General features: G+C 42.1%; 1 protein-coding gene across 1 annotated transcript; it reads left to right on the forward strand.

The window, feature by feature from the left end:
* Positions 1 to 399: 399 nt before the first annotated feature.
* LOC307128479 (uncharacterized protein) lies at positions 400 to 21,165 on the forward strand. The gene is made up of 18 exons (XM_079820376.1): positions 400 to 657; positions 781 to 900; positions 8,177 to 8,308; positions 14,049 to 15,454; positions 16,146 to 16,244; positions 16,330 to 16,407; positions 16,836 to 16,919; positions 17,002 to 17,091; positions 17,217 to 17,547; positions 17,839 to 18,124; positions 18,253 to 18,276; positions 18,383 to 18,592; positions 18,815 to 18,903; positions 19,030 to 19,134; positions 19,229 to 19,343; positions 19,420 to 19,501; positions 20,530 to 20,694; positions 20,807 to 21,165. The coding sequence occupies exons 4-18, from the start codon at positions 15,261 to 15,263 to the stop codon at positions 21,066 to 21,068; spliced, it is 2,214 nt and encodes a 737-aa protein (XP_079676502.1). The 5' UTR covers positions 400 to 657; positions 781 to 900; positions 8,177 to 8,308; positions 14,049 to 15,260; the 3' UTR covers positions 21,069 to 21,165.
* The last annotated feature ends 662 nt before the right edge of the window (positions 21,166 to 21,827 follow it).

Below are 21,827 nucleotides of genomic sequence, written 5' to 3' on the forward strand. Positions count from 1 at the left end.
ACAGAGTTCAGCCCATATGCAGCCATTGAGTTCTATTGCCATCTACTGGCTATTGATATTTTAGTTTTAAAAATAAATTAATACCATCATAGGTCACCAGATGTCACCAAAGTCACCATATTTTTAGGTTTCGGCTCTCTGAACTTGCTGATATGTTTATTTTTTTACTGAAGTCAAATAAATATTAAATATAACATAAAAATAAGCATATTTTACATTAATATGGTACTTTTAGAGGTAAATTAATTAATACCCCAAAAATCACAAAAAAGGCATAAATTGATAGAATTATTTTTTTATCAAAGATGGTGATATAACATTTATTTTAAAAAAATGTGGGAATCACACTTGTGACCTTCGTGCCCAAATATATCCGCAAGGGCGGGATTAAGGGCTGTTATACGAGGGTGGCTTGAGGGTTAAAGCTCACACTTTTTTTCATGGTCAAACTGCTCACTTTAAATGTACTCTACATTCATGCTGTCAAAATCCATTCTCTTCAAATCAAGGATATGAATTCTGCAGGGAAACTGAAGATGGCTGGACAAGATAGCGATGTGATGACCATGGTTAGATTTGTTAGTACGGATACAATAGAGCTACCACATGAGTTAGAGGACTTAAAAGTTCCCAAAGAGGAATGGCTAAAACAAACAAGTAAGATTGTGTTCTTCAATACACATCTGATTGTGTCATTTTACCTGTATTATACTTTGTTTCCTATGTGCTGTGGTAAATGGAAGAATTAGCTGTGCTGAGATCATATCATTACATTTTTAGGAAGTGATTCGGAGAATGAAACAAGCCACGGGGCCACGGTGGTGTGTTTGGGGCTGTTGTGTGTTCTTCTGCTGGCGGCCGTCACAGTACTGTGTATAAAGTTCACAAAAGAAGAGAAAGGTAAACTACTGGCTAAAGGCCTTTGCACACTGAGTCCGAAATTCGCATGGGAAATTTTCGCACGTCAAAAAATAAATTCGACCTCACGTTATGTCAGTCACGCTTGCACACTGCCTACGAAGCTTTCGTCCATCAAAAAAAAAATCGGAACAGGTTCGATTTTCTCCATTTTTCGCATCCGTTTTTCCATCTACAGCTGATGCCCAACCTAAAACTGCTGGCAATGCTGGTGAATGAATCGCCAGTGCCCAGATACCTACAATTATATATACAAATATTATTGTATCAAAAATACTACAATATCACAGCTATAATTATAGCACACCAACTCCCTGTAAACCGTGTGTGTGTGTGTGTGTGTGTGTGTGTGCACGGATCCTAGACATACTGCCTCTGTTCAGGATTGGAAATTGGTGGTCTTCTTTTTAATATGTGGCTCCAGTATCGCTAGTAAAGCATCAAACTGAGCCACTGACATTCAACTTTGAACCGGTCTGGATAATCCCGCAGCTCCTTGATAAGCAGGTGGAAGACGGCATTTTGTGTTGTTTTGCGTTTTTTTTTTCATAACGCATTCATTAATACACATCGGACTCAGTGTCCAAGGTCTGTGCGTGACGAATTTTTCGGATCACGAATACGAAAAAACGACTCAGTGTGCAAAGGCCTTAAATTGAGTTAAAACTTGACAGAAGAGAGAGAGTGAAGTCAAGGAAGGACTTGGCAAAACTCCAGGCCAGGCTTTATGCAGATGGTAATGTTTGTGCACAAGCTTGAAATGTGCATATAGCCATTTTTTTCTAAACAAATGAAAACAGTTTTACACAAGTGAAGTTATTATACGTAATTTTGGCCCATCTAATCTTCCAATTAATACCAAGGTATAAAACCAGCAGCTTACCTCTTCCCATTTTTAGTTCCTGCAGCATCCCTCCTCCTCCCCTGCTCATTCTTTAGTACAATTTTGCCTGTCATAGAATATCCTCTCCGAGCCCCTCTATAGCAGACAGCAAGCCAAATCTGTTTACCACTTTCACTAAGATTATATGGGCACACAAACTCCTGAAAGAATGTTAACTGAAAACAGAGAGCCTGAGCAGCTGACGTCTTCCTTTGCTACCCTGTCAGAAAATGACTTTGCAGGCAGCATTTGCACATGAATGTACTTCCCAAAATGATTTCAGACAGCGTAACGGTTTAATGATCTACAAAATGAAATAAAGTGAGCTTTGGTGATAACGAAAGTGAATATTTAAGTAGTGCAATAGTCATTTCTCGGAAGAAATTACATCAAAATTAGAAAAGGTTGGTCAAAAACATACATTTATACACACACTGATCACCAACCACAACTTTCAGATACATTTAATTTTTTTTGTGTAATTATGGAAACAAACCCAGGATTATGGGATATCAAAGGAAGTGAACGGGTACATATGTGGGGACATGCCTGATGTCCTACAGAGACAGGATTTTTCAGCTTTTAAGTGCAGCATAGGTGTCCATGACTGTCATATTGGTGCGCGCACACACGCACGCACACACACACACACACGTCTATATTACCAACAGAGGACTATTGCTCTACACTGGCCAAGAGGGGACCAGTGTTTCTGGTCATTTTGAAGAAACAAAAATGACATACAAAATTTTCTTTTTTCATAATATAACTTCAAATATGCATTTTTTTAATTTTTTTTAAAAACATGCCAAGAGGGGAACTGACCGATGTCTACCTATCCAACAGGGGACCTCCATAGCCTGCAATGGAACTGTGTGTGTGTTAAACACAAAGTTAACTGGCAGTAAAGTCTTTCTCCATGATATGTTATTTCATAGACATTTTTTGGAGATCAAAACTCATGTTGACTGCATTGAAAAATGTTCATCCGTCTCAATTAAATTAATAAGTTTTAATTTCCAAAATCTTATTACAGTGTATATTTTATGGCAAGAACTGATGTTTTAAATCAAGCAGAAATCACTCTTTAAGGAAACGGTTGCAGGTCATCACTTTATACAGTGAACAGTGATTTCTAGGGGTGTGCATTGGGACTGCCCTCACAATTCGATTAGGATTCACCAGGTAATGATTCGATTCAATTCGATTCTACGATGCATTGCGATGCATCAAAATTCTACTGCACACAACAAGGCACATTTTTAATCAGTCATGAGGCAATACAAGCAGTCAGATATTGAACAACAGATTTTATTGGCTGCTATGTGTGTATTATCACTCTCCTGTATCTTTGACATAAATGTCATTAAATGAAATAAAATGGTACAGGGTATTGGATATGGCATTTTCAAACCTGAAAAAGAAAACATAAATCACTGCTTTCAGTGCTTTGAATGAGAAAGGTTTATCTTCTCTGCTTTAGAACCATTTGAAATTAAATAGAGCAATAATAACAGCCAACTTTTTCCAGCAGTGAACAAAAGTGTTTTAATTAATCAGTAATCTCCCTCCGCCTCAGCCATCTTGATTGTTGTTGTTGTTGTTGTTGTTATGACCCCGGAAGTAATTGAAACTTCACAACTTTGTCAGAGAGTCTCCAGCGTCGACCAGGGAGGGACGGGAGGGTTGAGCCAGGGAGGCTCAGGCGAGTCTGGAGTCCCGGCAGAAGGCCAGGGCGGAGCAGGAGGGACGCACCAGGGTGACTCCAGCCAATCAGGGCCCCTGGCAGATGACCAGGGCGGTGCCGGAGGGACAGTCCAGGTGGGCTCCAGCGCATCTGGAGTCCTGGCAGAGGGCCAGGGCAGGGTGGCTCCAGCAGATCTGGAGTCCTGGCAGAGGACCAGGGCGGGACCGGAGGGACGGACCAGGTTGGCTTCAGCCGATCAGGAACCCCGGAAGACAACCAGGGCGGAACCGGAGGGACAGACCAGGCAGGCTCCAGCGGGTCAGGAGTCCTGGCTGAAGGCCAGGGTGGTGCTGGAGGGACAGATCAGGCGGGCTCCAGCTGTTCAGGAGCCGTGGCAGACGGCCAGGGTGGAACCGGAGGGATGGACCAGGGAGGTTCCGGCAGGTCAGGAGTCCTGGCTGAAGGCCAGGGTGGTGCCGGAGGGACATACCAGATGGGCTCCGGCGGGTCAGGAATCCTGGCAGAGGACCAGGGTGGGTCAGGCGGGTAAGGATGCCTGACTGGAACCCTCACTGGACTCGGGACAGGAGCCGGAGGCATGCCAGGACACAGGACGGGAGACAGAGTCATTACCAGACGTTGATCAGGGGCCGGAGACCTCACCGGCCTCGGGTCAGGGGCTGGAGCTGGCAGGGCAAAGTGAATGGGTGGCGCGGGCAGCGCAAGAGCCTGGGTGGCTCGGGCAGGGCAAAACGCCTGGGTGGCGCGGGCAGGGCAAGACGCCTGGGCGGCGCGGGCAGGGCAAGACATCTGGGGGGCGTCTCTGGGCCAGCAGCAGGCTCTGGTATGGCCTCCAGGCCATGTAGGGTGGAGGAAGCCTTCTTTCTCCTCCTCCTCCGAGAACGAGGCGGTGGTCGGGTGCTTGCCGTCTCTGGGGGAGCTGCAGCCTCTTCGGCCGCCTCTGGGGGAGCTGCAGCCTCTTCGGCCGCCTCTGGGGGAGCTGCAGCCTCTACGGCCGCTTTTGGGGGTGCTGGAGCCTCTACGGCCGCCTCTGGGGGTGCTGGAGCCTCTACGGCCGCCTCTGGGGGTGCTGCAGCCTCTACGGCCGCCTCTGGGGGTGCTGCAGCCTCTACGGCCGCCTCTGGGGGAGCTGCAGCGGTCACACACGACCAGGGCAAACCTGCAGGGTGTGTTTCCCCGACTGGATTGGAGACAGATGAGGCGGGCCGGTTCTTCTTCCTCCTCCTACTCCGTTTCCGGGTCATCAGAGGGCTGGGGCTTCCACTGACTGCCGATGGAAGAGGGGAACAGTCAGTGGGATGGGACTCCGCTTGAGGTGGAGGTTCAGGCTCCCCAAGATGGAAAACGTGATAAACGAAGTCCCAGAAACCAAGACTCCCCAGCTTTTCCATCTCCCACAGGCTGAGAGGTTGATCAAGACAGATGTTAAAGACCTCCTTAATCTCAGCCTCACTGTACGCCAGGTGGTCCACTTCTATGAGGAAGTCACATGCAAAGTCTCTCATGTCAGTCCCCTGCTGACGAATGTAATTGGCATTTACATGCTGGACCAACAGCTGGCGGTTGGAAGGTACAGTGGTGGGATAAGGAAAAAGGAAGATGCCCATTGTCTGCTGAGTCCTCTTTTTGGCGGAATCGTACTGTCAGGGTTGTTGTAGGGATGAGGCGAGGACTCAAAGGTGCAGATAAATGGGCTTTTTAATGATAATAATAAAACAAAAAAACAAGACAAAACAAACTACCCCGAGGGGGAAAAACTGACTTGACTTGACTTGACTTGACTTGACTTGACTTGACTTGACTTGACTTGACTTGACTTGACTTGACTTGACTTGACTTGACTAGGGAAACATAAGGTACATTAGACAACGATTCCGCACTGGACTGCAAACACAAGGAGATTAAATAGGGAACAAACAAAGGAGGGTAACGAGGGAAGACAGGTGGGGCAAATTAACCAATAATCAGGAAACAAGGTGGGCGGGGTTAGACAATAGACACGAGCACATGGCACAAAGAAACACTTGACAAGACATGTGCTCACACCAAACATGACATGAACATGCAGCTAATGAGAACTCATCAGTTGCATGTTCACACAAAACATGACAACATGACGTAGCACGTAGCCAGTGAAAAACACCAACCACGTGCTACACAACATAAGACAAAACGTAACATGAAAGCACACGGCCGATGTAAACATGAACCGTGTGCTACACAGACAGAAGAGCACACGCTCACGTGACAAGACAGAGTGACAAAACAAACACGCGGAGCATGAATGTCCGAATCCCAACACAAAACTGAAACCCAAACTAGACCGAAGTGCTGGGATCCGAACACCACGCCCGCACACAAAACAAAAGGACAGAAGAGCACGAAGCTCGAGCATGCTCAAAGCTGCGCGCTCACACAAGACAAGACAAACAATAAAGGAGTGTCAGGGCTCTGTCACAAAACCATGAATAAACTAGACAGAAGGGACAGAACCCTGACAAAAACTTGTGTATGATCTTGATTCATTAGCATTTTATATGTATATAAAAATAAGTTTGCCTTTTAGCACTATTTTAAACTTTTCTTCGGTTAAAGTATATTTGCCATAGCATTCATTAATATTCACTTTAGGATGTAGGTTATTAACGTTTTAAAATTTCACAAATAAGTAAGCAGTTATGATCTGTCATACTTTTTTGAGCAACTAAACTAGATAGGCCTACATGTATATTTATTAAAGAGCCATACAGGCACCTAATGGCATTACAAATGAAAATTATTATTTTTCCAGTCACAAAAAGACTCTTATTTGCCTCTTTGCAGTGGACTTCTCTATTTTAAGGCAAGGCAAGTTTATTTGTATAGGACATTTCATACACAGTGGAAATTCAAAGTGCTTTACACAGAAATGGAATTAAAATATTCGCAAGTGAATAAAATAAAACAAATATATAAAATATAACCCCTATCTGGAGTGGAAGAAAATGGAGAGTCAGGTTTACTTTAAAAATATTTGTCAGGTAACTGTACACTTACAGACAAATCTTCTTGGCCTAGCTGGAGGGCTATCTCAAACTGTTTTACCCGTCAGAGCAAATCTAAACGGGTCTTCCTCGCACTGGAGGCAGTACTCAAAAAATATTTGTCAGGTAGCTGTGCATTTAAACATCACCCTTACAGACAAATCTTCCTGGACTGGACCCCCAGGGCTATCTCTACCTTATATGGGATCCATCAATCAATCAATCAATCCTTCCACCACAGGAAATCATACAAAGACAACTTACCTTTTAACCATAATTACTACACTAATTGTAATATAATTAATACAAATATTAGAAGAAACATTTTTTAAGTGGTCATTAATGGACCATAATTATTGCACAAATAGTATTTAGAACCAAAAGATATCCGCAAAATATTCAATAAATATTATTGAATTAAAAATAGGCTATTTAATTGAAAAATTAAAAGCATGTCGTTTTAGTACATTTTGAATGTGAAATTAACTGCTTTGCCAAGCTAATAGTTGCTTAGGAGAACTATGTGAAGAGTTTGAAAACAATCTTAATCATCAGTGGCTGTTCTAGACCATGGTAACTAGGGGGGCCAGGCAGGGGCCACTTGTGCTTTTAGGGGGCACACGTTAACCAGTAGTTAAATAGGTAGTTCACCTAAAAAATTCTATCACCATTTTCTCACCCCCATGTCGTTCCAAATATGACTTTCTTATGTTGAACACAATATTAACTTATTTATTTAATTAAACTGTTGTATAAGATCAGTATCACATTTGCGCTCATGCTATTCTGGGTAGTAAAACAGAACTTGTGTGATATTGCACTCGTTAGCCTACTCATGTTATAGCCTATTGCTTATACTGTAGTCTATATCATGATGTAAACGTGAGGGCGTTTTCACACTGGCAGTTTAGTTTGAATAATTGGTAATGTGAAAGTTGTCATGCGGACCCGGGTGAGCTGAGCTCAGGGGAACTGAATTCGAGACTGCCTGAAGGAGCTGATCTGAGTTCAGTTGTGCAAATTGCGCTTGAGCTGTGCCGCGCATCAAGGACTCGGGTGCGCAAGAAAAGTAACCTGCGCATGCATTTTATCAGATGACGATGTATTTAGTTCAATAGAAAGAAAACATCAGAGAACTGACCGCCAGGTCACAGAGCAGAAACCATTCACACACTTTCTGGCCAAAACCATTCACACACTTTTTGCTAACTGGCAAGCAGCATTAGCTGTTCATCTTCTTCTTAGTCTACTTACTACTTCTTCGTCGTATCAATGCGTGCTCGGCAAGACCGTTTTGTCTTTGAGCGCCACCAAGTCGTGTTTTACTGTCACTTCAGCAGCTCCAGGCACGTGAACAAAAGCGCCGATCTCATTGGTTGGCCAGTTTTTAACGCGCCGCGTCAAAATAAAAAAAACGAACCCAATGCCTGCCGTTTTGCGCGTCGGTGTGCACACTCACATTGTTTAGTCACGAGGCGTTAAACGTCGGCGGTAAACGCGCGCGAAAATCGCCCCGGTGTGAACAGGCCTTAAAGTTGAGTGTATACTGTGTAAAATGTGCTTGAATGATGTTAAATTCAGTTAATACATTCTCAGTGTAATACAGTAATATATCACAATATTGCTTGTTTTTTTCAACAACAGACAGAAAGATTGCTTTTTCAGCTTCATTGATGGAATCTGGCAATGGATATATTGGTCCTTTTACCACTGAGATCACACTAACCTACAAGAATGTCATCACAAACATAGGGAACGCCTACAACCCAATCACAGGTAATTATCAATAATATTGAGTCATAAACTCAGTTTATAGTAATAAAAAACCCTTCTGCTCCATTCAGATCTCTCTGCAGTTGTGTAATGTGTGTGTTAGAGAATTAAATGATCCGCCGTCTTTTAAAACTATTACACAGTGTGCTTGATAATTAATCAATCATACAGGAAACACTTGGGATTACTTGATTACTCGGAATGAGATGCTGCATAAGCTTATGCAAATGGGAATGTCTTTGACGTGACCAGCTCTGAAAATAGTGTGAAAACACGTCAATGAAATTGACACAGAGGTATTTATAGCGTCGGCCGGTGACGTCATAGGCGCACCTTCTACACGAGGCTATAAATAGATGAGCTTCAGCTGGAGCCATCAGATCTCTTTTGTTTGAAGACCAGTCCTGAAGCATCATCAGCACGGCCTAGCAATGCAGCATCTCGTTCCGCTTTATCAGGGAACAGGGTTACAGTCAAGTAACCCCAAGTGTTCCCTTTCAAAAGCTACACTCAATGCTGCATAAGCTTATGCAAATGGCAACGAGAATACCCACGCCGCCATGCTTGATGGTGTCTGGACCCCTTTACGGTTGTGTAGGTGTGCACAAGAATGCAAAAAGCCTCAGACATTAGCTTGTGATGTCGACTCGAGCCCGTAGTGGCATGAGCATCCAAGCTATAAAATCTTATGAATGTGTGCGGAGAGGACCAACCTGCTGCATCACCAACACTTTGTAAGGGAGCACCCCTTGCTAACACAGTAGAAGAGGCGACTCCCCTGGTGGAGTGAGCCCTTAACCCTATAGGCAAAGCTTGACAGTGCGCCTCATAGGCAAGAGCAATAGCATCCCTGACCCAATGAGACATTGTTTGTTCGGTGGTGGCAGTACCTCTGTTACGGCCCCCATGGTAAACAAACAATTGCTCTGACTTACGCCACTGGCTTGTGCGGTGGACGTAGGCCTGAAGAGCACGGACTGGACACAGTCTATGAAGTTTCTCCTGATCCGGCGTTGTGAACGGTGGAGGGCAGAAGGTTTCAAGAGTGACAGGATGTACAGTCGAAAAAGGAACCTTACGCAGGTAGTCAGGATGAGGATGCAAAATCACTTTCACCAAGCCTGGGGCAAAGTCTAAGCAGGATGGCGATATTGACAGAGCTTGCATGTCATAAGAAAGACCATCTTTAGAGTCAGAAGTTTGTCAGACGCTGACTCTAATGGTTCAAAAGGGGTCTCAACCAGACCCTCGAGGACTATAACTAAGTTCCATATAGGGATCTTGGTTCTTACTGGAGGTCTCAACTGCCTGGCACAATGAAGCGTGCGAGCAGAGGATGCCTCCCGAGCGGGCACCCCATCCACCAGGGCGTGGCAAGCCGATAGAGCGGCCACCCTGAGAGTGGAGGGGCAAGTGCCTGATGACAATTTCTCTTGCAGAAAATCCAGAACTGAAGCAACCTGGCAGTTGACTGAGTCTGCATTATGTGTCATACATCCATCTTTCCAAGACACCCCATTTATTGCATAAACTCTCCGAGTGGAGGACACCCTAGCACTTAGGATGGTCTCAATAACTGCAGGCAAATGCCCAGTGTCCCTCAATTTGTGCCCATCAGGGGCCAAACATGAAGGTTCCACCGGTCGGGCCTGGGATGGAATATTGTGCCCTCTGCCTGAGACAGAAGGTCCCTCCTCACCAGAATCGCCACGGCGAGCCGTTAAGGAGAGACACTATCTCTGAGAACCAAACCCTGTTCGACCAACGCAGCGCTATAGATAAGAAGCAAGACCCTTGTTGGCGAACCCTGGCTAGAACTCCCGGGAGCAGAGTGACTGGAAGGAGGGCATACAGACGCATATTGGGCCATGTATGAACCATCACATCCAGACCCAGCGGGGCTGGGGGACTGAGAGAGAAGCATAGGGGACATTGCGCTGTCTGAGAAGAGGCGAAGAGGTCCACTTCTGCTCTGTAAAATCTGGTCCAGATCTGTTTGACTACTTCTGGGTGGCTACTTCCCCCAACTGTAATACTGTCTGGACAGTAAATCTGCTCCCACATTCAACCGCCCTTGAATGTACACTGCTCGAGTGACAGGAACTTGTTCTGGGCCCAAAGAAAAATCTTTCTCGCTATTCTGATAGCGTGAGCACAGACCTCCCTGGTGATTATATATGAGACTTTCGCTGTACTATCCACTCGCACTAGGACATGACAGTCCCTCAATTGGGGGAGAAAGTATTTCAGGGCCAGAAATACAGCCATCAACTCTTAATGCCGCACCCCAGCTCGTCAGGGAAGCGCCCGTTGTTAGCAACTTGTGACGACAAGGTACGCCTAGAGTGGGACCCAAGGCAAAAACCGGGGTCTGAACCACATAGTTAGTGTACGAAGCCACTTGGCGCGCCACTTTATTTGCCTGAGAATTGGCCCTAAGTCCTCTGGCTTTGAGCCATAACTGAAACGGTCTTATGTGCAACAACCCCAAAGGGAAATCCGTGGATGCTGATGCCATGAGACCTAACACTCTGGTGCTGATGATCAGTAAGATCTTGGTCTAGCCAGACTTTGCTCAGGGTATACTGAATGGTCTTGATTTGAGTGGGAAACAGTTGTGCCCACCTCGTGACCAAAAACCAAACAAACCCTAGAGAAGTCTCTGGGCAGGAGAAAGAACCATTTTCTTGGTGTTGAGTCTCAACCCTAGAGAAACTAGATGAGCCAACACACTGTCTCTGTGTTGAAGCATCATCTCATGCGATTGTGCTAATTTTAGCAATCGCCTATGTAATTCAAAATGTGAATGCCCTGGAATCCCAATGGAGCCAGTAATACATCCATGCATTTCGTATACGTGCGGTTACAAGGCTAGCCGAATGGAAGACCCGAAATTTGTAAGCTTTTGCCCCCAAGAGCGAACCTCAGGAACTTCCTGTGTTGTGGCAGGCTTTATATGTGAATACATGCATCCTTCGGATCAATCGTGCCGACTCCAATCACAATGTTTAATATGCGGCATGACCGGCTTCACTGTAACATCTTGACCTTGAGTACTTTAACTGCTTTCGAAGATCTAAGATTGGACCCCCCCCCCCTACTGGGGACCAGGAAGTAACTGCTGTCACTTTTGATAGTACGAGCACCAACTCTGCCTTCAAGGAAGTGAAGACCACACCGTTCAAACAAAAACAAATAAATTAGTTGACTAATTTTACTGTGTTTAACACCCATGCAGAAACGCCTGGCAGAAGTTCCACGCTGCCAGACTCTGAGAGTGACAATTTTAACACTTCCTGTTGAGGGGATGTTAGATGTTCTATGTCCTGGATGATAGCAGGATTTAAACACTGAACGTCTAACATTTCACTGGAAACTGAGTGAACACTTCCTCGTGTTTCTTCCACTCCTTTAAATCTGGCCACTACAGAGTTAACTGAGTCACCAAATGAACCACTCAAATCCTTCAGAAGGTCAGCCTGATATTTCTGCAAGACAGCCATAGTGGGCAGCGCAGCACCAGCTTGTCCCCTTATATATTGTATATGATTTATAAGAATAATATATATATATATATATATATATATATATATATATATATATTCCATTTAAAATAATATACAATATATAATTCATATCGTCGCTGTCATTTTGCCGATTTTGAGATTTTTCGACGGATTAAAAGTCCAGGTTCATTTCCGTATACAGTATGCTTCACATATCTAAATGGCCAATGAAAAGTTGTGAAATCATGTCATCTGATTTTCACGTATATCCATTTGGTGTCAAAGCTGTCAATCACGCTGCGTATCTCCGCAAGATGTGGAAGCATCTCGCCGGTCTCGTGAAGTTGTTTCATCGAAGCTCAGCACTGGATAGCCGAAAGTACGACATTGAAGCTCTCCACAGTTTAGTTCTAATCTAGTTCTTCACAGATTAGTTTGCATGCTAGTATGTAAATAAACTCGGTCTCATTGATAAGATTCAGCCTTTTTTTTCTTAGTCAAACTGATCAAATTATAGCCTGTAATGCTACTGTCATGATTGTCACTAGAACATGCCTCACTCATACTGCCACCGCTTGCCAGAGGCTGAGAATGTCCAGCACGTATTCTTCTGTCAATATGAAACGCGACTTGGCCATTCTAATTAATGATCGGAAGAATGCGTATCGACCACTGTTACTGTAAAAATGCACGTATGTCCATTTAAACTCAATTTTGGTCAAATGTGGATTATATCATTACACTGGCAAGATGTTACATGTAAAGATGCCGTACCAAGTATGACAACGCTACATTCAACTGCTTTTGAAATACGGTGTTTTTTTCACTTCCTGAAAAGTAAGCGTTTTGGACATACGTGAGTTTCATCGGGCAGCGACGATATATATATTAGGGCTGGGCATATTAACGCGTTAACGCGGGCGATTCATTTTTTCAGCGTAACGCATTTAAAATATTTAACGCAAATAACGCAGCGTCCATTTTTATATCCATTTTTGCCATAGCGTTACATGATCACGCTCCTATTTATGTAAATGCTTCCAAGCGCGACAAGACACAAGAGAACGCGCTGTATGTCAATGTCCTGTCTGTCTCTGTGTGTCTGTGTGTGTCAGTGTCCTGTCTGTGTGGCTGCGTCTCATGTCAGCTAATCGAGGGACATTCTGACACACACACTCGACGCAAAGACAGAATCGCGTCAGTTTCCTGCTCACATCGAGTTCTCTTTTGTTTGCTCTTGAAAAAACAATAACAACAACACAGAGCATTTTGAGTATTCTCATATTAGGAGTCTTAAATTAGTTAAATAGCGTCTTAAATTAACTTAAAGAGTAGACCCTTTTCACATTTCCGGGTTTCTCAGAGCGGAAGTCGTCATAGTTGGCTTAAATATTATAGCTGTGAATGAGAGAATACATTAAATATTTTTCTGTGTGCCCATTTGCTCACATAGCAAAAGAAAAAAGCCACAGTAGTGATTTCACAACTTTCAAAAAGAGGGAAAAAATAAAATGAGATTGATAACGGAAGTGAAAAGAGAGAAATATGTTCATTTTTACCATCACTCCCATAGACGCTATTACTAAACACCCTCACAGCAGCGGTAACTTTTTTATTGTAATTTGATGCAAAAGTAATAAAATACAAAGTATTAGTGTTATAAATGTACATATATTTAAAAAAAAAATGAAAATACAAAAAACGTTGCAGGATTTACGATATTAATGACCGTTAAAACGCGTCATCACAGTCTGTGAAAAGGGTCTGTTGTGAGGAGATGAGATGCGCGGGACAGGGCGTGAGATCCGCGTCATGTTCGTCAGCAGCTGTTCTTAAAGTGACAGGAGCACTGATGATGCCTGTCATTAATGTTCATCACAGAACAACGGGAACAGAGACAAGGGTAGCTTTAATGATGATTAATCTATATTTCATTTATTATTTATGCAGTTTAGAAAGGTGTTTGATAACTATTACATTTCTGTATATGTCTAACAGGGAAGGCCATGGGTAAATATAACATTTATTATAATGGGTTTGTGTAAAGATTGTTTTAAGTTCACTTAAATTAAAAGTTGTTGTTTTTTTAAAGCCTAATAAATGTTGAAATTGGGAGCTTTCAGTTATACTGTAATGTAACGTCATTAAGACATTCCCATTTGCATAAGCTTATGCAGCATTGAGTGTAGCTTTTGAAAGGGAACAGCTGATTCAGTGTCTCTTGTTATTTGATTCAGGTGTTTTCACAGCCCCACTGAAAGGAGCCTACATGTTCAGAATCTCTGTATTTGATCATGGTGGAGCTGCAGGAACTGCATCTATTGTTAAGAATGGAGAGCTGGTGGTTTCAGCACATGATGTTCAGCCTCAGTCATGGGAACGGTTAAACGCCTCAAATGGAGTTGTGTTGATCCTGGAGATTGGAGATGTTGTCTATGTGACACTTTGGTCTGGCCACAGGATACATGATGATGACAAGTATCATCTCTGCACTTTCGGTGGTTTCCTGCTGTTTCCCCTTTAGATAACAGGAGCGTTGCAGAATGTGATTCCAGTAATTCTGAACCTTCAGCGTATGATTTAAGATTAAACTCCTAAAGAATCGTTAACATATGTATTAATGAGGACTAATGTGCGTTTGAAATTTGCATCCTACATAAATAAATAAGAATACAATGAATGGCATTTTCTTTTTCTCATATTTCCATTAATATTTACAACAATGCTTACTTTGAAGCACTCGTGATATCATATTTATCAATCACATTTTTGTGATGTTTTATTTATAATTAGGACGCCACATTTACCGGATTATGTATTATGTTAGATGCACAATAGTCATAAATAACACAAAGGACAAACTACATGCATAAATCTTATTTTGGTCTCTTACCATTTTCTTTTTTGGACATTTTCTTCAGGTGTGGAAAGAGAGATATTGAGTGTGGTGCACAAGTCTCAGGGTTGCCAACTTTTAAGTTCAGGTTGGAATGAGGTTTTTTTTTCGATCTTTTTGATTTCGATCTTGATTCAGTATCAATTCATATGGATATAGTCTACTGTACATATAAGGAAAAATAAGTTTGCCTTAGCACTATTTATTTTAGCACTATTTTAAACTTATCTGGGGGAAATGTTAAATTATATGTGCTCGCATTCATTAAAGCAGCACTAGGTAACTTTTCAACCTTCATAATATATTTTCAAAACTCTTGTGATGATACATCGACTTACAATAGGTTGAATGACACGTCTGCCATAGCCTGACGGGGTCTGTATCGTTTTTAATCGTACTTTTAAACTTCGGGTTTCGGGTAGTAACCCGAGAACAAAAACAACTACAAAAATCGACTGCTTTACGGCATATACGTCACTTCCACCACCACCCCCACTTTCTTAAATTTGGACGTGCGAGCCCAGCTATAGTTTGTTTGCCGAATGCTATAGTCATGGCCGAGGCAGCACAGAAAAAGAAGAAAGCAAAGGTTTTGTCGGAGGAATGCAAAAAGAGGAAGCGAGAAAGCGATCGGATTAAAGGCAGGACGAGGATCAACATTGGGCCAGCGTTTGCTCGTTGGCGTGAGCTGAAGGAGGAGGAGGGGTGCCCGACCGATGCTGACTTGGCTGTCATGCTTTTGGACTAGTAAGTATATTGCTTGCATACTATCTATTGTTTATTTAATTTGGTTGTCTTCCTGACTGTTACGGAAGCTATCTTATCCTCCGTTTATCTTCATGAATCAAGTAATGGTAGTAGAGTAGCGAATTATCAATCTGGCAGCTAGTAAACGATATAATTCAATTTTTTGTTGGTTAGCTAACTTAGATTGTGTTATTTCAGATTATTGTTAGCTAGCGTTACAGAGGTAAACTTTTCTGATGACAAATTTGCACCCTCATGTTGTTTTTGTGCAATACTTCTGTGTGGTTAGAGTCTGCAAACAAGAAGGGTTGTTGTGTTCAGTGCATGATGACCAAGTTACCTCACCAAAAGTCGAACTCAAATTTGTTGCTTGTTCTAAATAATCAGAAAAGTAATTTTTTATGTGACTTTTTGTCTTCTCACATACTTGCTCATCACTAGCAACTAGACAACACTGCTGAGCGTAACCACACAGACGTGTGTCTTGTAGAATGCAAATTCATGTACATTCAGAATGATTAGCCATAGTCAAGATACTATCTCACTTATGCTATGACAAGCACCTAGTTTTGGAAATCATCATCTGATTTAGCATGTAAACTTCATTCATCTTCAAGTTATAATTATACAATGTTTATGTGTTGCTGTGAAATTGAATTAAACAAATATGTTCTCTGTTATTTCCCTAAAGCTTTCAAAAACAGCAAGTAACATCTACTCCCCACAAACTATCCTGCGAACCTCCACAGCCTGTGGTCTTGAGTATTACCGAGGAGTCGGACTATCATAGGTATTATTGCATCTTTTACTGGGCCATCAATTTTTGCCTAGCCTTTTCATTTTTTTCTCATGTCATATTTTCTGATTTGTGTCAGGGGTGAATTTCCCATTGAAGGGGTACACATCCTGGAAGAATGCCTTAGGGAAGAAGAGGTCGCTATATTAGAAGCCAGGTGAGTTTTTATAGCTGAAGGCTATATTCCTTGGAGTTGGTGGTGTGAGCCTCTGGTTTGAAGTCTTGTATCTCTTGCGCACTTTCCTTCAAAACTTGCCTACTGTCGCACAACAGTCACATACTAGTTGTGTTTTACTTGGTTAAAATTAAGCACATGAAAAGGTATCAAGCCATGCTCTCACCCTTGTCTTCTTACACGTCATGTCTCCATTGCAAACTGAAACAGTTTGAGGAGTGTTGAGTACTGTAGGCCAGTGCTGCCTGCCACCAACAACAGTGAAACGGTTTATGCTCTGTGCCGCCATAGTTTATCTGAGGCAGTGACAATGTTGTTTGCTTGAATTAATGTGGACAGAATGTATATGTACTTTTTCCCAATATATCTACTTATCTATACTATTATTGTCTACCTCTATTTTACTGCAGCAGGCAATCTCTAGACCTTGTAGAGGAAGAAGAGCAGCATGACTCTCCAGATGAGGAGGCAGCAAATGATCCAAGAAACACAATGTAAGTCTGTCTAAATGAATCTGTTTTCATTTTGTTATTGATTTTGTCTTTTGCATTTATGCTTATGTGTGTTTTTGTACAGTATTGAAATGGATGAGAGCTGGAAAGACCCAAGATTATGTGAGGATGTCTACAGCTCTGATGAGGAATATGTTCCTTTTTTTCAACTACGGTATGTTATATTCACTAGCTTCATTTCATGCACAATTAGTATATTGTAGGGTTGTATTTGTAGTAATAGTTAGTTTCCACTATACAAAAATATAAGACCTTTTCATATCTTGCCTTTTTATGCAGAGTTGGTGGTGCAGCTTCAATGGTCTTTAATATTGAGCAGCTTCCAGAAATATCAATGGACGAGGCCGTGCTTGATGCAGCTGTTCCCAACTCCACCGACGACCAGATGACCGACGTGCCAGACCATTTGAAAATTGAAAAGGAAGATGACCTGGTTGGAAAGAAGGCCTGCATTGCCTATCTTGACAACCTGAAGATGCTTGCTTCATTTATGCAATTTCCAATGAAAGCATGCACCTTTTCTAATCAAATTACTGGGGAAAAATGCACAGGAAGACCACCATTTCAGATTGAAATGAAGCCTCGAGGAACTGGTCTTGTCTTGGAATGGGTAAGCAAACAGTATTTGCTTTCGTTGTGCTTGTGTGTACTACACTCAATAGTTGGAGGAACAGTGACTGACTCTGGGAAGAAATCGAACTCTGATTTCAGTAACATAGCTATTTCAGTAATCAAAATGCTCATCACTTCATGGAGTTAAAAATAAAAGTTTTTGTTTGAATAATCGAGAACTTTCAGTTATTTGTAGGTTAGTTTGGTCTAGTGTAGTAGTGTTTGAGTTAGTAAGTGTTTTGCTTTTCGTGTGTTTTTTGGTTGTTCATATTTTACTTGCTGATTGTAGCTATGCCCCTTTGGACACGTGCTCTGGGATTGGAATTCACAGCCTCTTTTGAAATATGGCATGCAAGGAGGGGACTTCATGCTATCCACAAATATCCTGTTATCTGGGAATGACTACAGGAAAGTGGCATTACTCTTCAAATTCATGGAACTAGGGATGGTTGAAGAGTCAACATTTTTAAAAATCCAGGATACGTACTGCATTGAACCAGTTGATGACTTTTGGCAGAAAATCCGAGCTGACGTGCTGACCCGATTGCGTGTAAAGGACAAGGTGGTTGTTCTTGGTAAGACAGTGATTTGATACCTTTGTCACCTATGATTTTATTGTCATGTCTGTGGTTTGCTAATACTTTTCAAGATCATGTTGTGATATCTTTTGTAATGTGTTTTTTTTTTTTTTTTTTTTTATCAGGTGATGGCAGAATGGATTCTCCAGGTGTGTGTGTGTCTCTGTGTGTGTCTGTCTGAGGAAGACAGAGAGAGAAATAATAATTTGCACAGTTTACATACATGTATTTACCACTATGCTCTACATTCTGTAGGCCACTGTGCACAGTATTGCACCTACACAACCATAGAGCAGGAATCTCGAGACATTGTTCACATTGTCTCTCTGGATAAGCGTGAAACAAACAGGAACACAGCAATTATGGAGAAGGAGTGTTTTGTCCGAACAATGGACGCACTATTGCCGGAGATCCATATATCGGAAGTGGTGACCGATGCCCACCCTCAAATTTCTGCTTTGCTGAGTAAGGAAATTGTACATAATGATGGAATAGTGTGTATGTATGTATGTATATATATATATATATATATATATATATATATATATATATATATATATATATATATATATATATATATATATATATATATATATATATATATATATATATATATATATATATAATCACACACACACACACACACACAATTAGATTTTATTCTAAACACTTTTTTTTTTTCAACAGAACCAGATGGCAAATACAAGCAATGGGGTCTACATCATTCACTAGATATTTGGCACGCCGCAAAGAATTTAGGGAAGAAGCTGCGACGGGTAAGCAACGTTTTTATGAGTGATTAGTGATTTGTTAGTAACTGGATTTCAACCTTTTACATATCTTGCTGAAAAGCAGCAGCATATTTATGGTGGTTGTCTCACACTGGCACATCCTGTTTTCAGGCTGGTTTGATGAGGGACCAGTCTGAAATTTTGCCATGGATTAGTGACATTGTAAACCATTTCTGGTATTGTGCCAAGCAAGTATCTTCTGTAGAGGAATTTAAGGTATGTTTTTGAGAAGTGAATCGATACTGTAAAAAAACACTTTGTTTTGCTGGGTGTATAGAAGGAAAGAGACATTATGTTTCTATTTCTGCAGCTGAAGTGGCATGCTGTTATACACCATGTTCGCAACCAGCACACCTGGGCTACTGTATCGTGTGAGCATGAACCACTTGGCGATGGTACCCAGGAAAAAACGTGGATAGAACAAGGTATTTCTCATTTTTTACGTGTGTTGCTCTGTATGGACTATTGTCCTTCTCATAATATGATGTTGTGTGATTACAGGTTCAGCAGCTCACCAAGCATTAGTCGCCATCGTCCTTGACAAGCGTTGGTTGAAGAATGTCAAGAAATTCATCAACTTCAGGTATGTACATTACCTTTAGTGTACACCAGTGATGCGCGGGTTGATCCAAAATGAGCGGGTGCCTGCGGTCACCCGCGGTTACCCGCGGTTACGAGTCATCCAAAAATATTTTTAATGATATTCGGGTCACGGTCGGTCGGGTCGTCAATAAATCCTTATTTACCTTTTGAATGTTGAGCGTTAACTTTTGAATAAATGCTGACGCGGGACAAAAATGCCCTATTTCCCAAAACGTTGAACTGAGCAATGCCATTGTACCATTTTAATAGGCTACTTTTAAACGCATAGCTCCGAAAAGTCAGTTTTATGTATTTTCTGAGAAGGGGCGGGATTTTTGCTGGGAAAGTCGGGGGAGAGACGCACACTTCGATTAGACTGGATAAACACATGCAGCATCTTAATTGTTAAGAAAATGAAACTAAATAAATGAATAAATCAAGCCTGTTTTACATAACACTAGGCTATATCATACAGCATTCAGAAAAAGAACAGTTTGCGCTCCTAAGGGCTTGCTGATTAATTCTTCAAGCCGGGTTGAAACATAAACATCGTGTTCATCAATAATATGCATCTAGACAGCTGAAATGGAAAATGATGGGCCGCCTCAAGAACTGCCTGCTCTCGCCGCTGCACCTCTGAGCGACACCGCGTCAGGGCCTGAAACATTTTCTCAAAGGCCCAATGACGCTACGATGAACATTTACTACTTTTAAAAAATGCGGGTCAGGAAGCGGGTCGGGTACAATATTTTCTTCTTTTTTTTTTGCGGTCCGAGTTGCGGGCGGGTTAGTTGAAAACGTCGGTCGGGTGCGGGTTGTTTAAACACTGACCCGCGCATCACTGGTGTACACTAATAACAGTGAATTACAAGAAAGTTATCCTAAATGGTGCTACTATAGCCCATTTCAATAATTAGAATAAAACAAAACCTGTTCTTTGCAGATCAGTTCAGAGTATGCTTAGTAGCATGTTAGTTACTAACAAAACAAAATAACACTGAAGTGTATGTTTTTTCTCCCACAATACAGGACTACATCAGATCTGGAAAACTTCCAAAATCACATACTCATGTATGCAGGGAAGCGTTTTTCCTACAAGCCAGCAGTGTATCGCACCAGGACTATACTTGCAGCAATAGACTACAACTGTCACAATCACCGGCTCCCTTCAAGAAATAGAGATGGACACAAGATGTAAGTTTTTATAATCTGCTAAGCATATTCATCCCCTTTAGGAATATGATAGTTTAATTCTAAAAGTTATAAATCAAGACTGATCTACAATTTGTAATTTTTTTTCTTTTAGTTACAGACGATACTACAACAAGCGGTCCAAATCCTGGAGTGTCTACACTATGAAGGATAAAAAGGATTACTCCTACATTCCAGACCTGCAGAGGGCCATTGTTGCAAAGAGGCTGCAAAGTGGAGGTGGTCTTCCTAGGAAACTGACCCTCAGGCCAGATGATCCCAGACGCTTAGGTCTTCTGGCTCCAGTACAGCCACCCCCTACAGAAGAACTAGTTAGGGCACATGTGACTCGTGGTGAAGGTTTTCCACAAAGTTAATTGCTTGTTTGTTTGAGTGCGTGTGTGCGCCGTGCATTTATGTGTGTAAATACTACTTTTGTGAAGGTGTGAAATTAAAAGTTTGTCATGTTTTTCAAAACCATTTGTATTTATTTTCAAACAACGGAATAGGATAAATAGAACAAACTATTTACAATTTTATTTTCAAACAAATAAATAGGATAGACGAAACAAAGTATTTACATCAAAAATTATACCATCATAGACTACATGAGCCGGCGAACCCTAAAACCCATGTACTGTTCTCTTGGGTCTGGAAAAGTGTCTCTGATTCGCCACACACAGCAGCTCAGAATAACGACTCTGTTGCCCACCCCTAGGCGACCGTACTGCCAGAGAACAAACTGGCGATAGGCTGTGTGTCTATTTTGCCTTTGCACTACACCTGGCTCCTGGACATCATCAATAGCAAATATGTTGTTCCAGGCTGCCCTAGCCAACCGTAACACCCCTTCGTCCAGTATATACAGGGGCATATGGGCCATGTTACTGACACAGGTTTCTGGTGTTTGCCTGCAGCAGAGTCTTTCAAGGTCAGTGTTCATTTCCCTGCAGTTAGAACAGGTGCACCACTGGAGAACACCTCCATCATGGACTCTCGGCTGTACTGAATCCTCCAGCAAGGCCAACACATCGAACATCAAGCCAGGGAGTCTTGTCATGACCCTCTGGAGGAGTGAATCCCTTTGCTGAGGGTCCAACGCCTGGATTTTGTTCTGCATGTCCGCATCACGCTGA

Source organism: Gobio gobio, assembly GCF_949357685.1.
Source record: "Gobio gobio genome assembly, chromosome: 1".
Taxonomy (NCBI): domain Eukaryota; kingdom Metazoa; phylum Chordata; class Actinopteri; order Cypriniformes; family Gobionidae; genus Gobio; species Gobio gobio.